The sequence below is a fragment of the Molothrus ater genome, chromosome 17 (genome assembly GCF_012460135.2).
Source record: "Molothrus ater isolate BHLD 08-10-18 breed brown headed cowbird chromosome 17, BPBGC_Mater_1.1, whole genome shotgun sequence".
Classification (NCBI taxonomy): Eukaryota; Metazoa; Chordata; class Aves; order Passeriformes; family Icteridae; genus Molothrus; species Molothrus ater.
This window is the reverse complement of record NC_050494.2, coordinates 6,489,468-6,510,649: the sequence shown is the minus strand read 5'-3', so window position 1 is coordinate 6,510,649 and position 21,182 is coordinate 6,489,468. Positions and strand designations below refer to the sequence as shown.

At 54.0% G+C, this 21,182-nt stretch overlaps 2 protein-coding genes across 3 annotated transcripts in view; both read left to right on the top strand.

The window, feature by feature from the left end:
- Window positions 1-967: 967 nt before the first annotated feature.
- Window positions 968-4,893, top strand: R3HDML (R3H domain containing like). The gene is made up of 5 exons (XM_036395767.1): window positions 968-1,235; window positions 2,438-2,556; window positions 3,081-3,213; window positions 4,304-4,419; window positions 4,521-4,893. The coding sequence occupies exons 1-5, from the start codon at window positions 975-977 to the stop codon at window positions 4,651-4,653; spliced, it is 762 nt and encodes a 253-aa protein (XP_036251660.1). The 5' UTR covers window positions 968-974; the 3' UTR covers window positions 4,654-4,893.
- Window positions 4,894-6,567: 1,674 nt separating this feature from the next.
- The window catches only part of HNF4A (hepatocyte nuclear factor 4 alpha), a 35,154-nt gene continuing 20,539 nt past the window's right edge, over window positions 6,568-21,182 (top strand). For both annotated transcript variants that reach the window (XM_036396027.2, XM_036396026.2), the window contains exon 1: window positions 6,568-6,762. In XM_036396027.2, coding sequence (XP_036251920.1) covers window positions 6,714-6,762 — 49 coding nt within the window. In that variant the 5' untranslated portion in view covers window positions 6,568-6,713. The remainder of the gene's footprint in view (window positions 6,763-21,182) is intronic.

Below are 21,182 nucleotides of genomic sequence, written 5' to 3'. Positions count from 1 at the left end.
CCGTGCGGGGCTCCTGTGCCTGCGTGAGCCTGTGTGCGCCGAGGCACTCACCAGCCTATAAATCTCCTGGCAGGGCTCTTTCCAAACTTCAGCACGTTCCCCGGGGGAAGAGTTAGGATGCAGCTTGTGCGTCAGCGGCCGCAGCGGGCTGCCCGCCGGGGCTGAGCCGAGCCTCCCGCATCTGCCCCGCAGGCTGATCCCGATCCCGCAGCTCCATCCCGCCGGGCTCCGCCGCTCCCAGCGCAGCGCTCACGGTACGTGCTCGGGGAACATCCTCCCGCTGCTCCGGGAAGGGCTGGCAGGGATGCTAGGAGGTGCATCGGCTGGCGGATGAGGGGATATTCCAGCGTTTTACGTTGGGTTTTTTTTTTGGTTTTTTTTTTTTTTTAATAAAATACTCGGCTTTTGCAGTGGCAATTTTTCTTTTCCACCTAAATCCTAACGACTCGACAATGCTTTTAAGTCTTGCCGTGAGTTTCTTTATCTGTGTGAGGTTTCTATTTGTGCTGGGGATTTATTCAACAACCCAGACTCCTGGGAAGTTACAGGGCAGGCAGCTGCAGTGGCTCTCAGCATACTCCTAACTATCCCCTGTGCCACAGGTACGTGCCATAAGTGAAAAAATAGGGGAGACTTTCTACTGATTTTATCTTTTTTTAAAACAAACAAGAAAATCAATTCCCCAGGCATATCCCTGACAGTCCTGGGGAGTTTGCTCTGATAAATAAGGTTATTAAAGAGATTAATTTTAAATATTAATATTTTAATAGAGAAAAACTACTATTATTAATAGGGAAAAGGAAAATTTGTTTCCACCTTATTTTGGGCAATGGTGTTTGCAATCCTGAGTGGTGCCTGTGCTTTTTCTCTCCTAGATCTGCACACCAGCAGCAGGGACCAGCAATCCCCCTTGTCCTTGCTTATCTCCGTGCAGGAGCAGAAATCTGCCGGCTGTTCCCAGCGGGCGGGCTGGCATGGCCGTGCTCCACCTGCACCTGTACCTCACGGCCCTGGGCTGCTGGGTGACACAGCTGTCCAGCTCCCTGCTGCTGCCCAACGCCACCGAGCTGCTGTCCCCGCCCGCGGGCGCGGCCGCGGGGCTGCTCCGGGGCGAGGGGGTCCCGCGGGGCCGGCGGAAGAGATTCCTGTCCCCCCAGGACATGAGTGTCATTCTGGACTACCACAACCAAGTGAGGGCACAGGTGTCCCCCCCCGCTGCCAATATGGAATACATGGTGAGTTGGGCTGGGGCAGGGTAGTCCACAGCTCTGGTGGGATCAAGGGGCTCACTTCTGATGTGGGAGCCCCAGCCTAGGAGGGATGTCAGGTTCCTGGCTGAACACATGCCCTGGGGGATTTTTTGGGTCCCAGGAGCTAAGCAGACGCATGCAGCCTCTGTGCAGGATGGATGGAGTCCCAGCACAGAGATGTTTCCCCATGAGGGCAGATTTAGGATCTGTAGGCCAGTGTCCGGGACATCTGGGAGGTGGCCACAAGCATGAAAAGCTCAGGTCCCAACCCAAAGCCCAGGTAGGAGCTTCCCCTGATTGCATCTGTGAGGGATGATCCCATCACAATCTTCAGGGTCCCTTTTGAGTGTTCCAAGGGGTGACAGCTCCCAGAAGAATAAATGTTCAGGAGTGAGTCAAGGAGGATATGCACAGCCTTGACAGGTGGGCAACTCCAGATGAGGGTCACCCTGGGCAGAGCTTTCCCCAGGTTCTCTCCACCCTGCCTGGAAATTCTAACCCAGCCCTAAAGGTCCTCCAAGAGGAGCTATTTCCAGCCTACACAGGGCAGGACCCTCAGGGCAGGAGGTGCCACATGCTGCTCTGCTCCCAGGAAGGGGACCAGCTCTGAGGGAGCAGCGGGGTGGTCCCTGGATGTGGTTTGGAGAAGCACACAGCAGCCTATCTTGCTGGGTACCAGGGCAGGTCAGACATGCCCAGGAGCATCCTGCACTGCTTCTTGCTTGGCCTAAATTCCTGCCTTCCAAAGCAACTCACACAGGCATCTCCCCAGAGGCGTTCAGGATGGGTGAGGGAGCTTTAAATAATGCATGAAGGAACCAGCTGTGCTCACCGGTCAGGGCTGCACTGAGGCCTGGGACAGCTGTGTGGGCTGCAGGGTTTCACCCCTGTGCTCAGCTCCACCTTGTGCAGGAGCTCATTCCTGGAGGGAGTCACACACACAGGGCACTGCAGGGCATCTCTGCTCTGCTCTGCTGTGTGTCCAGAGCTGTGGCAGCAGCTGGGGAGGTCCATGGCTCCTGGAAATGCGGCTGTGCTTCCTTCGACTGGCTGTTCTCAAGCCTGATACATGAGTCAGTGTTTTTTGGACATTCAGGGGTGGTCAGAAAGCCCACATAGCACAAGGGAGCTCTTCCCTCCTCTGGGAATCCAAAACTCCTGCCTGCCCTTTTCCTTTCCCTGGCCAGGTGTGGGATGAGCGGCTGGCCAGGGCAGCGGAGGCGTGGGCTGCGCGCTGCCTGTGGGACCACGGCCCCCCCGAGCTGATGAAGTATGTGGGACAGAACCTCTCCATCCAATCGGGCAGGTGAGTGCCCTGCAGGCACACTGAACTCCTGGGAAAGCCCCACACCCCACAGTGCTGCAGGAGGAGCAGCAGCAGCGCCTCAGTCAAGGAGCAGAGGGGCTCTGAGCTGGCATTGCATGGAGTGAGATAGAGCTGAGAGGCACGTCAAGGACCCCAGGGTGGAGGAGGAAGGTCCAGCTCTTGCAGATGGGTAAATACAGGAAAGCAGAGGTGCCTGCTGCTCATTTGGGAAGTTTGCCATTATTCCCCTCTTTGCCAGGCACCCAGACCAGGGGGATATGGGTCCTGGATCTCCTCCACATGGCTGAGTGCTCAGATGTCTCTGGTTTTCTGGCCTCGAGCACAAGTGGGCTTGGCACAAGGATGTCCTTACCCCCCTGTTCCCATCAATGCTTGTTCCCAATGAGCCCTGGCCCCAAATAATTTCTCTCCTCCACTTCCTCGGTGTGGATCTTTCCCTTCCTTTCCTTCACCCATGACCCCTGATGTGGAGGAGATCCACCTTAGCTGTAGCACCGTTGCAGGTACCGCTCTGTCCTGGACATGGTGAAATCCTGGCACCAGGAGAAGCAGCACTACTCCTTCCCCCAGCCCCGGGAGTGCAACCCCCGCTGCCCCTCCAAGTGCAGCGGCTCCGTCTGCAGCCACTACACACAGGTGAGCACTGCAGCCCCCCAGGCTCCAGATGCAAAGGGGGGCCTTGTGCAGCTCACAGCTCTTCTGCCAGCAGCAGCTGGGATCCAGGGTCAAACCCTGGCAGCTCTAGCTTCAGATCAGGCAGGTCAAACCCTGGCAGGGATGCCAGCGATGGAGGGATGCCAGAGATGCCCTCCCACCCTGGGCTTTTCCAGCATTTGGGCTGTTGCAGGAAGGTCCCAGGGGTTCACAACCCACTGGAGGAGCAGCTGGGACCTTCTGGCCAGTTGAAAAGAAGGTTTCAATTTTTTAAAAAGCTTTTTTCCCTCTCCTTTGGCCTTTCTTTCTTCACTGCACCTCTGGCAACTTAAAGGTGGTGAAGAGAAAAAAAAAAAAAAAAAAGCTGCTTTGTACTTTTGCCAAGCATGAATCCTCTTTGTGATGGAGCAGCTTCATAGCACCCAGCTGTTTCTGGCTCCCTGGGAATGCAACCCCTTCATCCCCTGGCACATCCCCACACAGCCTGGCCAGCACAAGGTGGAAAACTCCTCTGTTCCTCTGCCTGGCATCAGAGCTGTGCCAGCCGCTAATTACCTCTTCTTCATTCTTCATGGCTCCAACCTTTACCTGAGCATCTTCATTCCCATGTGGCTCATCCATGAGGATACTCAGGGATGCTCTCAGTAGCAAAAGGGCAACATACACTTTTTATGGAAGAGATTTAACCTGGAGAGGCTTTAGGAGGAGCTTTAGTCTTTGCTTGACCTCCCTGTGTGCAGGGTAAGCTGCTGGCCATGACTCAGCGTGAGGTTTAGGAGCTAATTTGGGTAAATTGGAGCAGTGACCCAGACTCTGCTGCTCATGGATGTGTGCTTGGCAAGGCAATCCTGTGTAGAGCAGTGCAGGTTCAGGTAGGAGAGAGAGAGCAATAAGTCACTCTCTGGTAACAAAGCACTGCCTGTGATGGGTCAGGATCCAGCCAAAGAGATTGGGGCAGCTGGGATGCAATTCCCTGGGGGGACAGAGCCCTGTGCTGGCATCCTGGGGCTATCAGCTGTGGGATGTCTGGGTGGATGGACACCAACAGTGTGTGTTCTCTGTCCTGGCACAGATGGTGTGGGCAACCTCGAGCCGCCTGGGCTGTGCCCTGGGCACCTGTGCCAACGTGCGGGTGTGGGGCAGCACGTGGCGTCACGCCATCCTCCTGGTCTGCAACTATGCCATCAAGTAAGTGACTGGGAGAGCCCCCCTGTGCCATCCTCCCTCCCCCCAGCAGTGTCAGCAGTGGGATGATGATGCTCAGAGGTGATGCTCTCCTCTCTTTTTAGGGGCAACTGGCTGGGAGAAGCGCCCTACAAGGTGGGGCGGCCGTGCTCAGCCTGCCCCCCCAGCTACGGTGGGGGCTGCTCCAACAACATGTGCTTCAGCGGAGTCAAATCCAACCAAGTCAGCTGGTTCTAGGGCTGCAGCCCCAGGAGGAGCCCTGGCAATGGAGATGGGGTGAACAAGAATTATTTATAACACTGACCCCCCCAGCAGCCTGGCTGTCCCACCTGCTTCATCCTAATGCCACGTAGGAAAATGCTTTTCTAACACAAATCTCCAGCAGAGCTGTCTGGCCGCTTCCCACTTTGGGGGAACTACAGACAGTTCAGGTCCCTATTTTCTGAAATGGGGATGGTGTAGGGGTGCATGGAGGGAGTGGGGCTGGCTGGCATGGTCCCTGCTCTGCAGACTCAGGGGGTTTTCCCCTCGGTGCTAAGGCTGGTGTAAGTGTTCCAAGATGTTCCCCTCGTGGTGAGCAGCTGGATAAGTGGGGAGCCCTGAGCGTGCTCCTGCTTCACAGCAGCCCCTCTGACCGTGGGGCCCCCAGCTCTGAGCCCCCCAATAAAGCAGCCTGGAGACCCCCATGCTTGTGTTGGTTCTCCCTCACTCGCAGCCTGAAGCCTTGGGGTACCACCGAGCCAGTGACTCTGCTCTGGTTTGGGGTGTAAGCAGCAAAAGGGGTGCAGAAGCCCTTGGTGGGGCCACGGGCTACGGGCACAGGAGATGCCTGGGCGCTTTGCTCCATCGTGTGGGAGAAGCCAGCACTGCTGGGACACGGGCTGGTGACGACGCTGAAGGGCCACACACTCAGTGTCCCGCCCATGCTGTCCCACACCATCCCACTGCTCTACCTCTCCCCCCGTTCCACTGAGCACCGCAATATCCACATCCCCTCCTCCTCTAGAACCTCTCAGCACTCAGCAAACTCAGGGGTTCCTGAATTACAAGTCCTTGGATATGAGCATCCAGCTGTGGATTCCTGTGCTGCAGCCCTCTGCATCCAGCAGCGCTCTCCCCACTGCAAGCTCCCTTGGGATGTGCTTTTCCATTCCAGAAGAGCAGATAATCTTAATTTGGCCCCCTCAGGGCTGCAGGCTTTCAAGAGCTGAGCTGTTGGGGGGGGGATCCTGAGACTGGGAAGTACCTCTCTGTGCCTCCTCCAGCCTGGTCTCTTCCTAAGATGTACAGGAGATATGGAAGGCTCTGTGCTTGATGGATAATCTTTTTTCAGCTTCAGCTCTGGATTCCCCAGGTACTTGGTGTCCTCTCAGCAACACTTGTTGCACATGGCCCTGCTGGCCTCAGCACAGCCCCTGCCAGCCCAGACTGCTCCTGGCATGGAGCCCCCAGTGGCACAGGGGCTGCCACAGCCTCATGGGGAGCCCATCTGCACATCTGCTACCATGAAGTCCTGGATGCAGCAGTCCCAGAAGGAGCACAGATGACCATAAATGGCTGTGGCACCTGTGATTTGGGGAACAGAGAGACACAGGGAGGAGCTGCAAGCATCCTGTGCTCAGGCTATCACCCTGCATCCACCACAGCATCCCCAAGCAACCTCTCTGGTTTGGCACCAGGCAGACAAGCCCCAACTCGTGGCCTGGGCATTTTGCCTCTTGTGCCTCAGCCAGGCTCTGCTGTGCCCGTGCCAGTCCCTACACTTGTCCCACAGCCCCTGGCCCCCCAGGCTATGTTTTCCCTTTGCAGCACACAGGCTCAGACCTGGTTTTCCCACCTCGGGCAGGTGATGGCACAAAACCCAGCAGCGCCTGGGGCACTGCAGAGCTGGATGTGGCTGCCCCCACTCCCCGTGGCCAGGGGTGAACCCCAGCCCGGCGGCTGCCCCGGCCTTGACACCATCTGCAAGCGGGAGCCCCAAAAGAGTCCAGTAAAAGCCGTGTTTGAGTTTCTAGCTTGGCAGCAGTTACTATAGCTACAGCAACGGCACCTTGCAGATTGGTTTCCATAAGAGCTTGGTTACTATTTAACATCTCCACCCACATTAGCCCTGATTAAGCGAATCAATAAGATAACAGGAGAGGCAGGTTTCCTCGCCCTGCCTCTCTGCGCTCCCTCCTGCCTTCACCTAGTTCCTTAGTGAGAGACATTTTTTATTTATTTATTTACATTTCTTTTTTATTCCTCTACTTCCTCTGGTTTTCGCCCCAAGTCCCCATAGCGGTAGCCGGCGAGACATGGTCAATGTAGGCACCCAGCTAAGCGCTAAGATGGAGGCTCCATATGGTGAGTACAGCGTTCCCAGCGCCCGCGCTGCCGGCCTGGCGTCGCTCGGGGAGCAGGGCTGGCAGCGGCCAGCAGCAGCCCCCAGCCCCACCGTGCTCCCCCCGCCTCAGGCAAGGCTGGAGGTGGAGGCAGGAGAAGGGTTCTGGCTGATTTGGATGTGATGTAAATCCTCTATGTGCGTTTTCTCTCTTTCACTCTGCTTGACCCAAAGAGGAAGGCACGTGCCTGAGGGAGCAGAGTGGCCCCACGTGCTGGCAGAGGGGCTGCTGCTGCTGCTGCTGCTGGGATCACAGCAGAAGTGGCAGCAGTTTAGAGGAGGTGAAGTGCTGCCCTAGGACACACAGGCTGCAGGTGGCCCGTGGCATGCCCGGGCTGTGAGTGGGCACAGCGGGCACCTGCCAGCGCCGCGCTCCCGCCGAGGGCCGGCGTTACGGCTGGGCAGCTTTCCCAGCAGGGAGTGGAGTGCCTGGACAAGCAGCAGCCTCCAGCCTCTGCAGGGCACAGCATCAGGTGGCACAATGCTGCTGGTCACCTGGCCACAGCGAGATGCCTGCCAGGCCTGTGTCTGTGCTCCCAGGGTGGTACAGTGGGCACCAGCCTGGAGCAGCCCCATGTTGTGCTCCTTGGCTGTGACAGATGCCAGCTGCCAACAAATGCACGTGGACCCCTGGGGACAGGTGCCCTTGCCTGGGCTGACATCAGCCCGTGGTTATCCTCAGGATGGGACAACTGTGCCTGTGTGGCAGCATCCCCACACAGCTGGTTTGGTCCCATGGGTTCTGGGAACCCTGTTCCCTTGGGCATGGCCAGTCTGTGGAGTGAGATCCCAGCAGTTGAGATCTCACAGTTAAGAGGTTCTCCATCAGATCCTCATGGCTCTCCAGCACTTCCTTGTGGCTCTCCATCAGATCCTCATGGCTCTCCATCACTCTCAAGGGCTCTCCATCGCTTCCTCTGGCTTTCCATCACACTCCATGGGGCTCCCCACCAAACCACCTTGCTTTCCTCGTTCTATTTTTCATATCCTGCTCCTCTTCTCTTTCACAAGTGTGCAGCCCCTGCTCAGCCCACCTTCTGTGTGCAAACTCTGTGTGCAAACCCAGGCCCCAGGAGGGCTTGTGGGACTCCCAGACCACCTTCTTGCACTTTTCTCATGGTCTCACTTTAGATGGTTGCTTCCCTTGATCCAGACCTGCAGCCTCTCACAGGTGTGTCACCTCCAGCCCTAACCTACCTCTGTTGTGGCATTCCTCTTGCCATGTGCCTCCTTGCCCCAGCCCCCAGCACTTTAGTGCCCGGCAGATGATTTTATTTCAGGTAACATCACCCCACAGTGAGCCATGGCCAGACACAGGCCATGCCAGCATTTTGGTGGGTCCATGGTCTATGGCAATGGAAATGTGTAGAATTATGTAGGATCTGCTGTAGTGTCACTGGAGCAGGCAGTTGTGATCAAGCAGTTACAGAATGCTGAGTTTTAGCCTGCTTTTATCCAGTTGTGCATCCCCAGCCTGCAGGAGCCAGGTCTCTGGAGGACCTCTGTTCACTCCTGCCTCTGAGCTGCAGGAACCAGTAGCAGGAAAATGCCCTGAAAACTGTCCAGGTTTTGGTCTGTTTAGTGCAGGCTGTGTCTTTGTGTCAGCTGGTGCTGCTTGGACAAAGTGCAAGGAGCCATGTGGTGAAGGACACATGTGAGCTGGTGAAAGGAAGGACTGATTCCTCTGAGATGGGCAGAGGGTGGGATCCTGGAGTGGGAACTGGCCCAGGAGGAGCCAGTGCTGAGCATCCCCCAGGCTGAAGCCCCTGCTGCTGGTGGGAGATGGCTCCTGATCCACCCAGCTCCCAGGGACTGACCTGCAGCTCATTTGCAGAAGGGGAGGTTCAAGGGATGTTCCCACCAGCCTGGGAGACCTGGTGGTGCAGGGTGGCCAAGTCTGGCTGTCCCCACCTCCAGGGTGCCTGCATCCAGCTTTGCCCCAGGGTGCAAAGCCAACCTCATTTCTGCAGTGAGCAACCTGTCCTCCTGACACATGCAACAGGAGGAGCTGAACAAGCCCTTTAATCACTTAGGATGAAGTTATTCTGCCCACTTGCAGCTGGCTCTAATGTGAGCAGCCACTTGCCAGCCCTGGCACATCAGTGACCTTAAATACAGGCAGGTAAACATTTCTGACAGTAATTTTCTCCTGATTTTTTTTTATAATTTTTATTAGTTATGATTTTTAAAGTTGTTTTTGTTTTAACTTTTCAGTCTGAGAGTCAGTAACTGAGCCATGTGTTGAGTGCAGGGCAAGTGCAGGCAGAGCCAGGTGCTGTGGGGTGGCTGGGGAGGAATCACTGCCCATCCCACCTGTGGCTGCTCTCCCCATCTGCTCCCATGGCCCAACAAAAGCAGGCTCTGGCCAGCACCTGCTGCAAGCCTGGGGCCAGGCAAGGGGGAGAGAGAAATAATGAGAATAAAAAAGCAAGATGGGCCTCCCAGACTAAAGTGAGAGGAAACTCAGAGTGTTGGCAGAAGGAGGGGAGTCCTCATAAATAAAATGGGTGAAAAAGTTATCCAAACAGAGCTGAGGAAGGCTTGGTGGGATGGGGACTGGGCAGTGCCTGGCTTCCCTGGCATCTCTGTAGGGTTGGGCTGGGGCTGGGCAGTAAAGTGGGCACAGCAGCTGGGATGCACCATCCTGCAGATGGCAAAAGTGGTGGCCAAACCCTCCCCAGGGTCACTGGGAAGTTTATTCCCTTGCAAAGCAGTGGGGGAGCTCACTCATCAGTGGTGGTGCTGAGCCCCAGCTGTGCCCATAGTGATGCCCTGGCAGCCAGCAGCTCCCAGCCCTCAGCAGGACAGGCCATGGAGCTGGCATGCCTGATGGAGGCACACCTGGGTCCTCCAGGGCAGCCTTCAGCCTTGGATGCATTGAAATTTTTACAGGTTTCCTCTAGATATGACCTGAACTGAGCTTTTCCTCCTCAGCTGCTCTTTAATACCTCTGTTTAGTCCTTGGTCTCTGTGTCCAAGGCCTGGCAGCCATCAGGGGCTGATGGCTCTTAGGACACCTGGCACAGCCCCCTTCCTTTTCCCCACTCTGGCCATCCCTGCTGGATGTTGGGGTGGCTGTAACACTGGTGCTGGCAAAGTCAGCACTTTCCAGTGCCTGAGCAGGATATTGGTGCAGCCAGGAATAAGCACAGATATTTGCTGGGATGCAAAAGGGACAATCACTGTGGTAGCACCTTGGACTGCTCCCAAGAGCTGTTTGGGGGTGCTTGGTGAAGGTTTCCTTGGGGAAGAGCTGGGGATGCTGCTCAGTGTCACAGGGTGTCTGCACTTGCCCACAGGGCTGTGACTTCTCCCACCTCATTCCAGCCATTTATGGGGCCAGCAGCACTCCCTCAACTTCAGCTTTGCTTGAAACACAATGGTATTTTTATAGGGGGAGTGAGCCTAGAGGGCTGCTGTCAGCAGGAAATGAGCTCCAGCTCTGGAAGGTGAGCAGCAAGAGGCTCAGGAAGTGCCTGAGAAGTGCTTGAGAAATGTTCTGAGCTCAGCAGGGCAGATGTAGGTCTGCCAGTCATACTCTGTTAGTCATCTGCTGACATTTCTTAAATGGCATTAAAAAATGTTTACTTAGCAAGAGTGCAAAGGGGTGGTGAGTGATGGTGGTCCCACAGACAGCAAGGGCTGGGTGAGCTTCTTTTACATACAGCAGTATTTGGAGCAGGACCAGGGCCAGCAGTGGGGCACAGGGCAGAGCCAAGGGGTACATCAGGGGGTGCCTGCAAGTATCTCTGCTGGCAGGCTTGGGGTTAGAACAGGACAGAGACTGCAAAAAAACATCCATGACTGTTTGTGTTCAGGCTCCTTCTCTGTTTGCTTTCCTCAAATATTGAAGCAAACAAGGTTTCTGGCAGAAATGTATGTGGAAATGGCAAATGTTGCAGAATTTTCACGGAAGGTGAATTTCAAGGTAGGGGATGTAGGGTGAACCCGGGGCTGAGGGCTCTGCTCTCCTGTCCTGGGCAGAGGCACTGGGGCCTCTGAGCAAAGCTGGGTCCCACAAACAACTTCTCCCAGGAACAGCTCCTGTCCAAGCTTCAGCCTGAGCATCAACAGAGATTACTCAGCAAGACACTTCAGGAAATACATGTCTCAAAAAATAAAAGTAGGTGCAGGATGCTGCACCAAAAGGATGGGAGGAGTAGATCAGGCAGAGCAAGTGGCTGTGAAAATGCACCAGCAGTCAAAGAGCAAACAGACTCTGGCTCTGCAAGGCTGGACCAGATTTTCTATCCAAAATCCTGCAGTCACCAGAGGGATTCCAGCTGCATCCCCACAGTAATGGAGCACTGGTGCTGAGAGAGAGATGGGGACCATCACTGTGAGCTCAAGCCCTCTGAGCCTCCAGCACCAAGGTGTCCCTGAGGGCACAACTGCTGCTGGCAGCTCCTGCTGGGAAGAGGACTGGAAGCAGGAATGGGTGATAGTGTGTGCCTCCATCGAGGGTGACCAGGCATAGCCATATCCTCCGTGATGGTGCTCTGAGAGCATCTTCTCCTCTGCACATCCAAGTTGGTTTGACAGCCTGATTTTCATCACAGCCCTACAGACCTCAGACCTTGCTCACTCCACTCCAGAATTCCAGGGCAGGACCTTCCCTGCAGCTTTGCTCATCCATCTGTCAGGGTGGGTGGCTCATCTCCTGTCACTGAGCACAGGGACCCCAAACCCACCAGCCAGTGGTGGGGACCTGCAGACACCTTTCACCTGCCTCTGCACCAGAAACCTGTACCAGCCATGGGTGTGTGTGTGAGATTTTATAGGTGATAACTCCTGGGAAAGTGGGAAACACAAGGAGAGACACACACTCAGGTTCCTGGCATGGCCCAACACTCTGGTTAGGAGAGCCAATGTCAACAGATAGACCTGAAGGAAGGAGCAAAACCAAATACATGGGTACTTCTCAGAACAAGAGCTGTAAAACCTGCACAAACCTGAACAAGTGCCACAACACTGGGTTTATATGGTCAGAATCAACAGTCGAGCTCACTCAACATGTTTGCCAACACACAACGACAGCCACTGTGCTGGGTTTATGGCCCAGTGCCCCTCATGGAGGCAGAGCCCAGCTCCTCCTGCCCCACTCAGCCACTTCTGTCCCCCTCTGCTCCCAAGGATGCTGATCATTTTGCCACACGGTCCCCAAAGCCTTGATACCCCATGGTAAGGGGCTGCTGCTTGAGCAGGTCCTGTTCTGGAGACAGGCACGCTCAGGTGGAGGTGACCCTGCAGGGAAGAAAGGACAAAGCACTGATGGATGCCTGAGGGAACCAGCTCATGCAGAGTTTCATTGTGGGCAGGCCAAAGGTGGCAACAGGAAATGAGAGTGGAATAAGGAGGCAGGAGGGACAAGGGGACAAACAGCCAGGGTTCAGATCCACAGCCCTGCCGAGAGTCTGCTGCCACCTGTGGTGGTGTTCACAGGGGTCCCAGGACGAGAGAAGAGACAAGAATCTGACTCCATGTTTCAGAAGGCTGATTTATTATTTTATTATATATATTATATTAAAACTATACTAAAAGAATAGAAGAAAGGATTTCATCAGAAGGCTAGCAGGAAAAAAGAAGGAATGATAATAAAATCTTGTGATTGACCAGACAGTCTGAGACAGCTGGACTGTGATTGGCCATTAATTAGAAACAACCACATGAGCCCAATCAAAGATGCACCTGTTGCATTCCACAGCAGCAGATAATCATTGTTTACATTTTGTTCCTGAGGCCTCTCGGCTTCTCAGGAGAAAAGATCCTAATGAAAGGATTTTTCAGAAAATATCATGGCTACAGCTACCAAGCTGGTGGGACTGAGGTGGTGGAAGCAGAGCCAAGTGCTGCCTGTGGCTCATCCATGGGTGTGTGCCTGGAGACTGCCATTGTCTGGGAGAAATGTCTGTTGACTTGGGTGTGTTTGCCTGTTACAGCCACTAAAACCTGTGTGGCAACACAGGGGTGCAGGGAGGTGTCACAGGGTTACACACAGTTCAGTCCCAGCCCTGCCCTTGTTGCTGCTCCCTGCTCCACGTGGGAATGTTGGGCATCAGCCCCTGTTGCCAGCACACCCCTACCTGGGCACAGAGCTGCTGCTCACTCCCCATTCCTGACCCACCAGGAGCATTCTGGAAGCTGCTGACTGTGGGCACACCAGATTAACTCAAATATACTGCAGGCAGGCCTGAGTGGAAGCAGAAGCTTGTGGAGACAGGACAGGAATGGTTTAGGAATGCTTTTGCTAGTGCCTTTGAAGTGCTGCTTGGGGCCTGATGTCTGGAGGACAGGAATGAGCTCTCTTCTCCTTGGCACAGCAAAAGCAGTGGTGGGCTTGGCAGGAAGAGTCATCCAAGGAAGAAGGAAAATGCAGGAAAATGGGTGTTTCACATGGGTTTGTCCCTGAGCTGGTTCTTCTGGACACAGAGGGTGATGAGACCTGGCCCTGGCTGGGTCACAGCCATACAGCACAAGGCTGAATTCTGTGGTACCCAGGTTTCCCTTTCAGCAATTCAGTCACTCAGTGCCTGTGAAACCCTAGTGAAGTGCCACTCTATTCCCTCACACGATTTTCCTCCTCCATTATAAACAGGGCCACACTTGCCAGGCCACACTTCCTGCAGAGAAGAAAACTCTGGGTGCTCAGCAGCCTCCCTGCTCCCCTCTGGACTGAGTCATCTTACATTGTAATGTCAGTTGGGAGGGGAGACCAAGGTTGTTGCTCAAGGATATGGTGTTCTGACTATTTATATAGAAACACTTTAAAGCAAAAGCAGTCAGCTTCTCCCTGAGGAGTCAGACCCACTCCTGCTGTTAGACACACCCAGGCACAATTTCTGGATCAACCTCCAGGCCTGCACAAATGGTCAGGTATCCCTGCCCTAAAGAAACCCAGTGGCAGGGCAGAGAGCAGGCAGGGACCTCAGAAAGGTGGCCCAGAAAGCAGCAGGCACTGCTGTGAGCACGGGCAGCGGGGCACAGACCCAGAGCCACCTTATAATTTTCCTCCGGGTAGTGGCCAGAACCCTTTAAAACCTGTGGCTCTGCAGCACAAACTGCTGCTCCCCATCAAATCTCATTGTGACCAGCATTAAGGGATTAGCCTGTCCCTGCTCTGCGCCACAAGCAGCTCCTGGGCATGGCCTGTGCCCCGCTGCCCACGGGGGGCTCGCCGGCTGCACGGCCCCAGCCCGGGGCCAGACTCCCCTAGCCCTGCCCACGGAGCTGAGCGCCCCTGGAAGATGAATGGCAGCAGATACCACCTGTTCCAGGAAACACCAGGTACCCCCCTGCTCCCCCAGCACTTGCAGCAGGGAGAGAAGCAGCTGCAGAACCAGCGCTGCAGAGTTTATGTGAACGAAGGGCATTGAATGAAGGGTGTCCGGTGTGGGTTTGGAGCTGCCAAAATATGCTCATTCCCCCTGGTATTGCTGGTCCCCAGAGCATGGCACCCCCATGTCTTTGGTTTCTGTTTTGCTTCGTGCAGGGTGCACATACCAGCTTTGTGGGTGGTGGTGGATCATGTCCCCACGTTGGTTCTGGGGCTCCAGAGAGGTACCCCAACATGGGCAGCATGGTGGGTGCTGTGACTCCTGGGGGAAGAGGTGGTGGAGTCAGGCTGGCTTCCCATGGATACCCCAGTGATTGCCTGTGCTGTCTGCTGCCAGTTCCCAGTGCCTGGCATTACTGCCCTGGGCTGCAGCCTCAGCTGGCCTGGGGACAGATCCTGCCACTGGCAGCACAGCCTCTGCCCCTGAGCCAGATCTGCAGCAGGACTTCCCAGGCCTCAGAATGAAAGCTTAGAAGTAACTAAGAGAAAAACACTTCCAGTGCAAACTTTACTGGTTGTACAGAGTCCTTAACAGAAAGGTTTTTAGGGTTCCCCTTTGTGGCCCCCTCCAGCCAGCTCTGTGCTCAGCCCCAGCACCCACGGGGACCTCAGTGTAGAGGCCAGGAGGCTGGGTGGGCTTAGGATGCACCAAACATGTCCAGGTTCCTGCACACCACTGCCAGCACCGTAAAGAACTTGGACATGTTTGGTGCTTCCTGAGCCCTGGACCCTCACACAACCCCATCCCCAAAACACCCCAACAGCCTCCATTCCTCTCCTCTCTGGGACTCAGCAAAAATTGAGCTGCTTGCTCAAGCAATTCCTGCCAAGCAGGGCTTGTGCTGGTGGTGGGGTTTGTGCTTCCTGGGGTAGCCTGCACCCCCAGCCACCATCCCCACCATCCCATGCCAGTGGGGAGTCACATGCTGGGGGCTGCTCCCAGCACTACCTGCACTCTTTATCAGCTGGAAATTGATTTAGGACAGTTCATGGCTTCAGTGTCCCGTGATATGTTTACTACAAGTGGTTCATTTCCTCAAATGATGTCGTTTATGGTCATAATATATTTTAATTTCTTTATGATACAAGAGGCCAATGGCACTGGGACTTGCAGGAATGTAAAGGCACAAACAATAGTGTTATCCAGTGTTGCAGACCTAGGTTGAATACTCACAGGCTGATCAGCAGTTCCCATGTTTGTTAGCTGGGAGCCAGGCAGTTGTCCCTGCAGTGTCCTGGTTTCTGGAACTGTAGGGACGTGTGATCCCCCTGCCCTTGCTGTGTTCCCATGTTCCCATACCTTGCTTTCTGCTGTGTTTTTGTTTCTCTGGCAGTGGACAGGAGGATTGTGTCACACAGGAGGGTGTGGGGGGGGTGTGCAGCTGCTGTGGACATGGAGCTCCTGAGTTTTGTCTGGCTCTCACTCACCCCTTGCTGTGCTCTGGTCATTGAGGACATTGGGGAGAGGTTACTCAGGCATTCCTGCAGAGAAAAAGCATTTTGCACTAACTTGTTTCCTTCTGTCTCCACAAACTAGAAAATCCCAAATTTTGACTCGTCAGTGCTCCCACCTGCAGCAGCCTCCCTCCTTTCTTGTGCTTCCTCCCATCAGGCACACATGGCCCTGTCCTGAGATGTTCCCCCAAGTTAGCTGCTCAGCTGGGGCTGACTTTGCCAGCCACCCTGGGGCAGGAGGGCAGCTGGAGCTGTTGGGTCCAAGAAGATGCTTTTTGCCCCTAACTTGCCCTTCTCCAGGGCCATAGGCTCAGACTGTCCCCTGACACCCTTGCCCTGCTGCAGCTCTCCCTCCACCCCTCAGCAGCATTGCAGTCTTTTGCCTTAATTTTGAGGGAGGGTTGATCCCAAGAGCCCCAGCAGCCACTGGAGGTCACTTCCAGGCCTCGCTTGCTGATGCATCTAGCTTTGCAAAAAGATATTAAAAAAAAAAAAGGTAAAACTTGATGTGTAACCACTGTTGATTTTGGCTGTTCTCCTCCTTCACCTATTGCTCCACAGCTGAAACGATTCAGGGGCTGTTTCATGTGTGTATAATGAATGTATAAAGTCAATGAAACCTAAAAGCCCTGCAAACAGCTGGCAGGGCTGAAGGGAGAGACTCACTTGCCTGCCAGACTGCGAGCTCAGTAGGGATCCTTTTCCTTGGAAGCTTCAGGATTATTTCAGGCCCAAAGGAATCACATCCACCTGCTAAACAAGTTCTCCCCAGGTTCAGAGGGGGCTGCTGAGATCCCTGCCACACTAAATCTGTGAGCTGGCAAGGCACAGACAGCAATAGGTGTCTGCTGCTGGCAGCAAACCCTCTCTCCAGTGCTGCTGCTTCCCTGAGGCTCCTGCTCCCCCATTTCAGTGGGGCTTAAACCACCAGATTTCAGCCAAGCTTCTGCCAGTGTAGTTGGTGAACCAGGAATAGCAGATGGCAAAGTCAGAGCTTTTGTGGACTTCCTCCCAAAGAGGCAGGAGAGTGTTCGGCAGGAAAGTGTCTGGGTCTCTGCTGGGTTGGGGTTTGGATGGAGTGCAGAGCCTCTGGTGTAGGGTTTGAAGGGGGCAAGTGGGATCAGTGGTGGGAGCTGGAGCTTGGGCCAAGTTGCAGCCTGTGGTGTAATGGAAGAAGATGAATCTATTCCCCTTCCTCTCTTGGGCCTGGGCTCATTGCATGATTTTATATAAAACAGAGCAGGCAGATTTCCAGAGTCACAACCGCAAAACTGCAGGTCCCAGAGCCAGATGCTGCTTTCAGTGCAGGCAGAGTGATGGCAAATACACATCAGCAACTGCCCTGGCATTTTCCAGTACAGCCACCCTTCTGGGAACAGCTCAAATTTACTGTTCTTGCATAATAACAGCTCTGAGGAGAAATAATAATTACTTCCTCAAGAGTTCAGAGCCCTTGTTAGGCAGGATAATAAACCCCTCTGCAGTGCTGGGAAGAAAGGCAAGCACAGTGTTATCACCAGAGCAGTATATGCTGAAATGGTCTGTCTGTCCCCACGCTTGCAGTTCTTTCCCCACCACTTTTGCAGAGCAGCTATTTATTTTAGCTCCAATAATTGCCTCCAAGCTCAGCATCATCCCAGCTTCAGCTGAAATGCACATGTTGCTTTTGGAGAGGAGTTCAGGCAGAGTCTTATACCTTCTTTAAAGTGACTCTTCCCCATGCCCAAAAGCTGCCTCAATTCTCCCTATGGGGATTTTGTGGTCTGGGGACCAGGACAGTATTGGTTGGTTTGGCTACTTTTTGATAACTCTGCTCAGAAACAGCCTAAGGTTGCAGTGGAGCTGCCTCTGTCACCCCGAGCTGTGCTGGGGTGCCACCACCTGTCACATGCTGATCAGTGACAGTGTGTCTGGGGTCTGCCCAGGGTTTGTCTGCCCAGGGTTTGTCTGTCCTGGCCATTGCCCCCAGCTCCAAACAGCAAATCTGCCCCAACCACAGAGACAGGCACTTCAGCCCTGGGGAAAGCAAATCACCAAGAGTGATTGCTGTGGAACAGGATGATAAAATTGATTGCATCTTCCTCAGGCAAGGTCTGGCACATGGCTGTGGTCTCCTCCTGCCTCTCACTGCTGGATCCTTCTGATTCACCTCCCTGGATGGAGCTGGTGGCTCATTTTCACCTCCACTAAGTGTTTTGCTGGGGCAGGGATGTGCAGTGTGCAGCTCGCAAGGGGCAAACAGACCCTAAACAACCTCTGCTGAATCATCTGTTTTCCTGGAGCCTTCTCATAGCTTCTGGGGACATTCTGGGGAAGGACATGGGAGCAGACCCCCATCTGTGTGTCTGTCATATGATTGCCCAGAGCAGAGGCAAAGATCTGCCCCATGAGCTGGGGGCTTGTGCAGCTGCACTGACCTGCAGCCCTCCAGCCCCAAAAAATTCCTTGGAGCTGCTTATTAACACACTGACAACTCTGCTCTGGAGTCACAGCACGCGGAGGTAGAAGGCAGGAGGGTTTGACAGTATGGCCTAAATACCCCTGTTTACAAAAAGTCTGACAAAACACAAGCCCTTGGCTTTATCTTTCCCATTTGGAAATAGTCACCGAGCAAATATACTCAAGGCATGAAAGGAGGGGGGTTTATATTGACTTTAGAAAAAGCTGTTCTTTAAAAACAGGAAAAAAAAGCTCATCCTCGAGCTGTGCAGACTGGCTGTGAGACCCAAAAAAATCAGTGTAGGGGCTTAAAGCATGCCTGCTAATCTGTAGCAATTCTGTGTGAGCAAGTCATGCAGTAAACTGCTCTCTGTTAATTTTTTAATGCAGAATAAACAGGTCAAGAAATGATTAGCATGAGAATAAGTTGAGCTTAATTGAGAGAATCAGAAAAGATGAGAGAGAAGAGGCAAATTGGAGTTATCAGTTAACCATACAGAGTGGCTCTGCCTCCACAAGCTCATGTTCCCTCAAGTTTATCATCCCCTCTGAAGCTGCTTTTTTTTTCCCCCTTCCCTTACTTAAATGATGAGCTAAAATTGCTGGTACAAGCACAATGGAAGCCCTTGTTCCTCCTTCTCCTTTTCTCTCTGCAATGGCTGGCCAAATGAATTGTAGGTGATAAGGCTCCTACCTGGTTATTCCCGAGGTTCTTCCCAGAAAGGAAGCTGCTGACATTAAGTGCAAAATCCGCTTTGTGCAAGTACCAGTGCTGTGCTCCAGTACAAAATTTTCAGCATGATCCTGGGAAATCCAAGGACTGAGCAGACACATCCGTGGGCAAGGGGAAGAGCAGTCCTCAGGACTGCTTCAAGTGGAGTTTGGTCAGTGGTCGGAGATCTATATTCTCAGATAGGCAGGACTTTGTCCACAAACTGGAATTTGAAATTTCAAAGGGGAAAAAAAAAAAAGGCAGAAGGGACCTTTGCATGTGTGGAGATGACTACGCCGGTGACGTTCCCCTGGGACTTTTGTTCTTTGTCTTGTACCTGGGCTTCCTGCTTCCCCTCAGCTCGCTCGTGAAATGGCGGCGGGCCGGGCAGGGCCTGAGCAGGGCCTGGCCGTGCTCAGGGCTTTGCTGCTCTGCAGAGGTTCCACACCTGAGCCCATCTCTGTGGGCATGAGGGGGAGAAAAAAAAGCCATGTGAAATATTGCAGCTCCACAGTGGCCTTGGAGCTGTGAATAACAGGGAGCAGAGCTCTGGAACCGGGGCTGCCAGGCCAGCGATGGCGTTGCCGATGAAAGCTGAGGGGGTCCTGCTGGCTCTGGGCACTGGCTTTACTGCCAGGCACTTCTTGTGAGAGAGAAAAGCAAGGGGCAGGAGGGTCCCTGGTCATGGTCCAGGCTCAGAACATCTGCAGGCAGCCCCAGATTGGGGTGCCTGGTGGATCCACTGGCAGGCAGGGCTGTGTCCTGCAGCAGGGGGGAGAGATGGGCCAGCAGGGACTGCAGGAGCATAACACACACAGGGGCATCAAAAAGATGGGGCCAGGCTCCTCACAGGGTGCATGGCTGGAGATCAAGGGGCATTAAAACTGGAGAGAGGTTCAGCCAGTGTCAAACCATGAGGACAGTCAAGCACCAGCTGGCTGTCAAGGTTGCTCTCCATCCTTGAGGTGTTCAATAAAGTTGCAAGGAGCCCATGCTGCTCTCACAGCTGGCCCTGCTTCCAGCAGGAGTCTGGGGCAGAGACTCTGAGGTCCCTTCTGACATCAGTTATCCTCTGATCCTACAACACCCTGTTCAAGAAACACCAGGGAGGAGCCCCTTGAGCCTGCTCACCTGCTGGACATGCAGAGTTGGAAAGCGCAGTAGGTGACAGCATCCTTTCCAAAAATGCACTATTAAATACTCTGTTCCTGATCCTCACCTATTGAGAAGCACAGAACTTATCTTCAGGGAATCTCCTTTAGGTTTGCATGAATTTGCCAGACAGGGATATATAGATAAGGTGGAATTAGTGCCATGATGTGCCAGTGTGGGAAAGGATTTACTGCTCCTCAACAGATAAAAATTAAATAATCTCTTGGCACAGAACAAGTCAAGCCCCAGAGCTGTCATAGTCTCCTTTGCAACCATGTCCTGACACAGGAAACAGTGGGTAGAGCGTACAGAAAACGGGGACAGGAGAGAGGGGCAGATCTGGGAGCTGAACTTCCCCAGAGCACCTAGTCTGGGAACAACCTTCACCTATATGGAGGTCTTCCAGCTATGAGTTGTCTCTCTGTGTGGAATAAAAATGGCAAAACCTCTTCTGTCACCAGGAGTGTTTGAAACAGCCCCACAAGCAGCTGCAGACTCGAACATCTCCCACCTAAAACAGCTACAGAGCTGTGGGGTCCCGTTGGCCAGTACAAGCCATGACAAGCTGCATTGGCAAGCTGTCCCAAAACTCACTACACGAGGATGACAAGGGGAGACACCAGGGGGGACATCATCTCCAACAACAGTGCCCAGGGAGAAGCCAATGCTTCCATCAGAGCCCATCTCCACTCCAGGGCAAAGGAAGTGTGTGGTGTCCTTGGCTGGTCTGGCCCTCGACCTCCACACCAACATGAGGGATTTGGGAGGGGCCACTGGTGACCCACAGAGGACACTGGCAGTGAGAAAACAACAGTCAACACAGCCCTGGGAGGAAAACACCACGTCCCATTGACAGCCCCAGCCTCGTGAGCCACCTGATGCTCTCCAAACTTCCCCGCTCCTTATCTGCTGCTCTCCTGCACATGCTGCCTCTCTGATTTCTATTCCTGGCCCTTCTAATCCTTCCTGCCTGGGAAGTAAATGGCCTTTGCAGCCCCCTTGCTCAGCAGGCTATTGAAGCAAAAGGTTTGTTTTGCTGAGCAGGGCAGAACAGGCCCTGCTTTTACGATATTTTACTAGACGTTGTGGCAAATCCTGCACATATTTGACCTGGTGTCTGTAGCATTTATCTAATCAAAGGGATCACCGTGGCCTGGCTGGGATTGGGACTGAGGTCCCTGGGATGAGGCTATGGAGGGGGCTGTACTCTACTCTTGCATGTCCATCCCAGACTGCACATCATAAAGCCAATTTTTGGCAAGGACTGTATCTGCCTAAAGGAAGAGCCACCA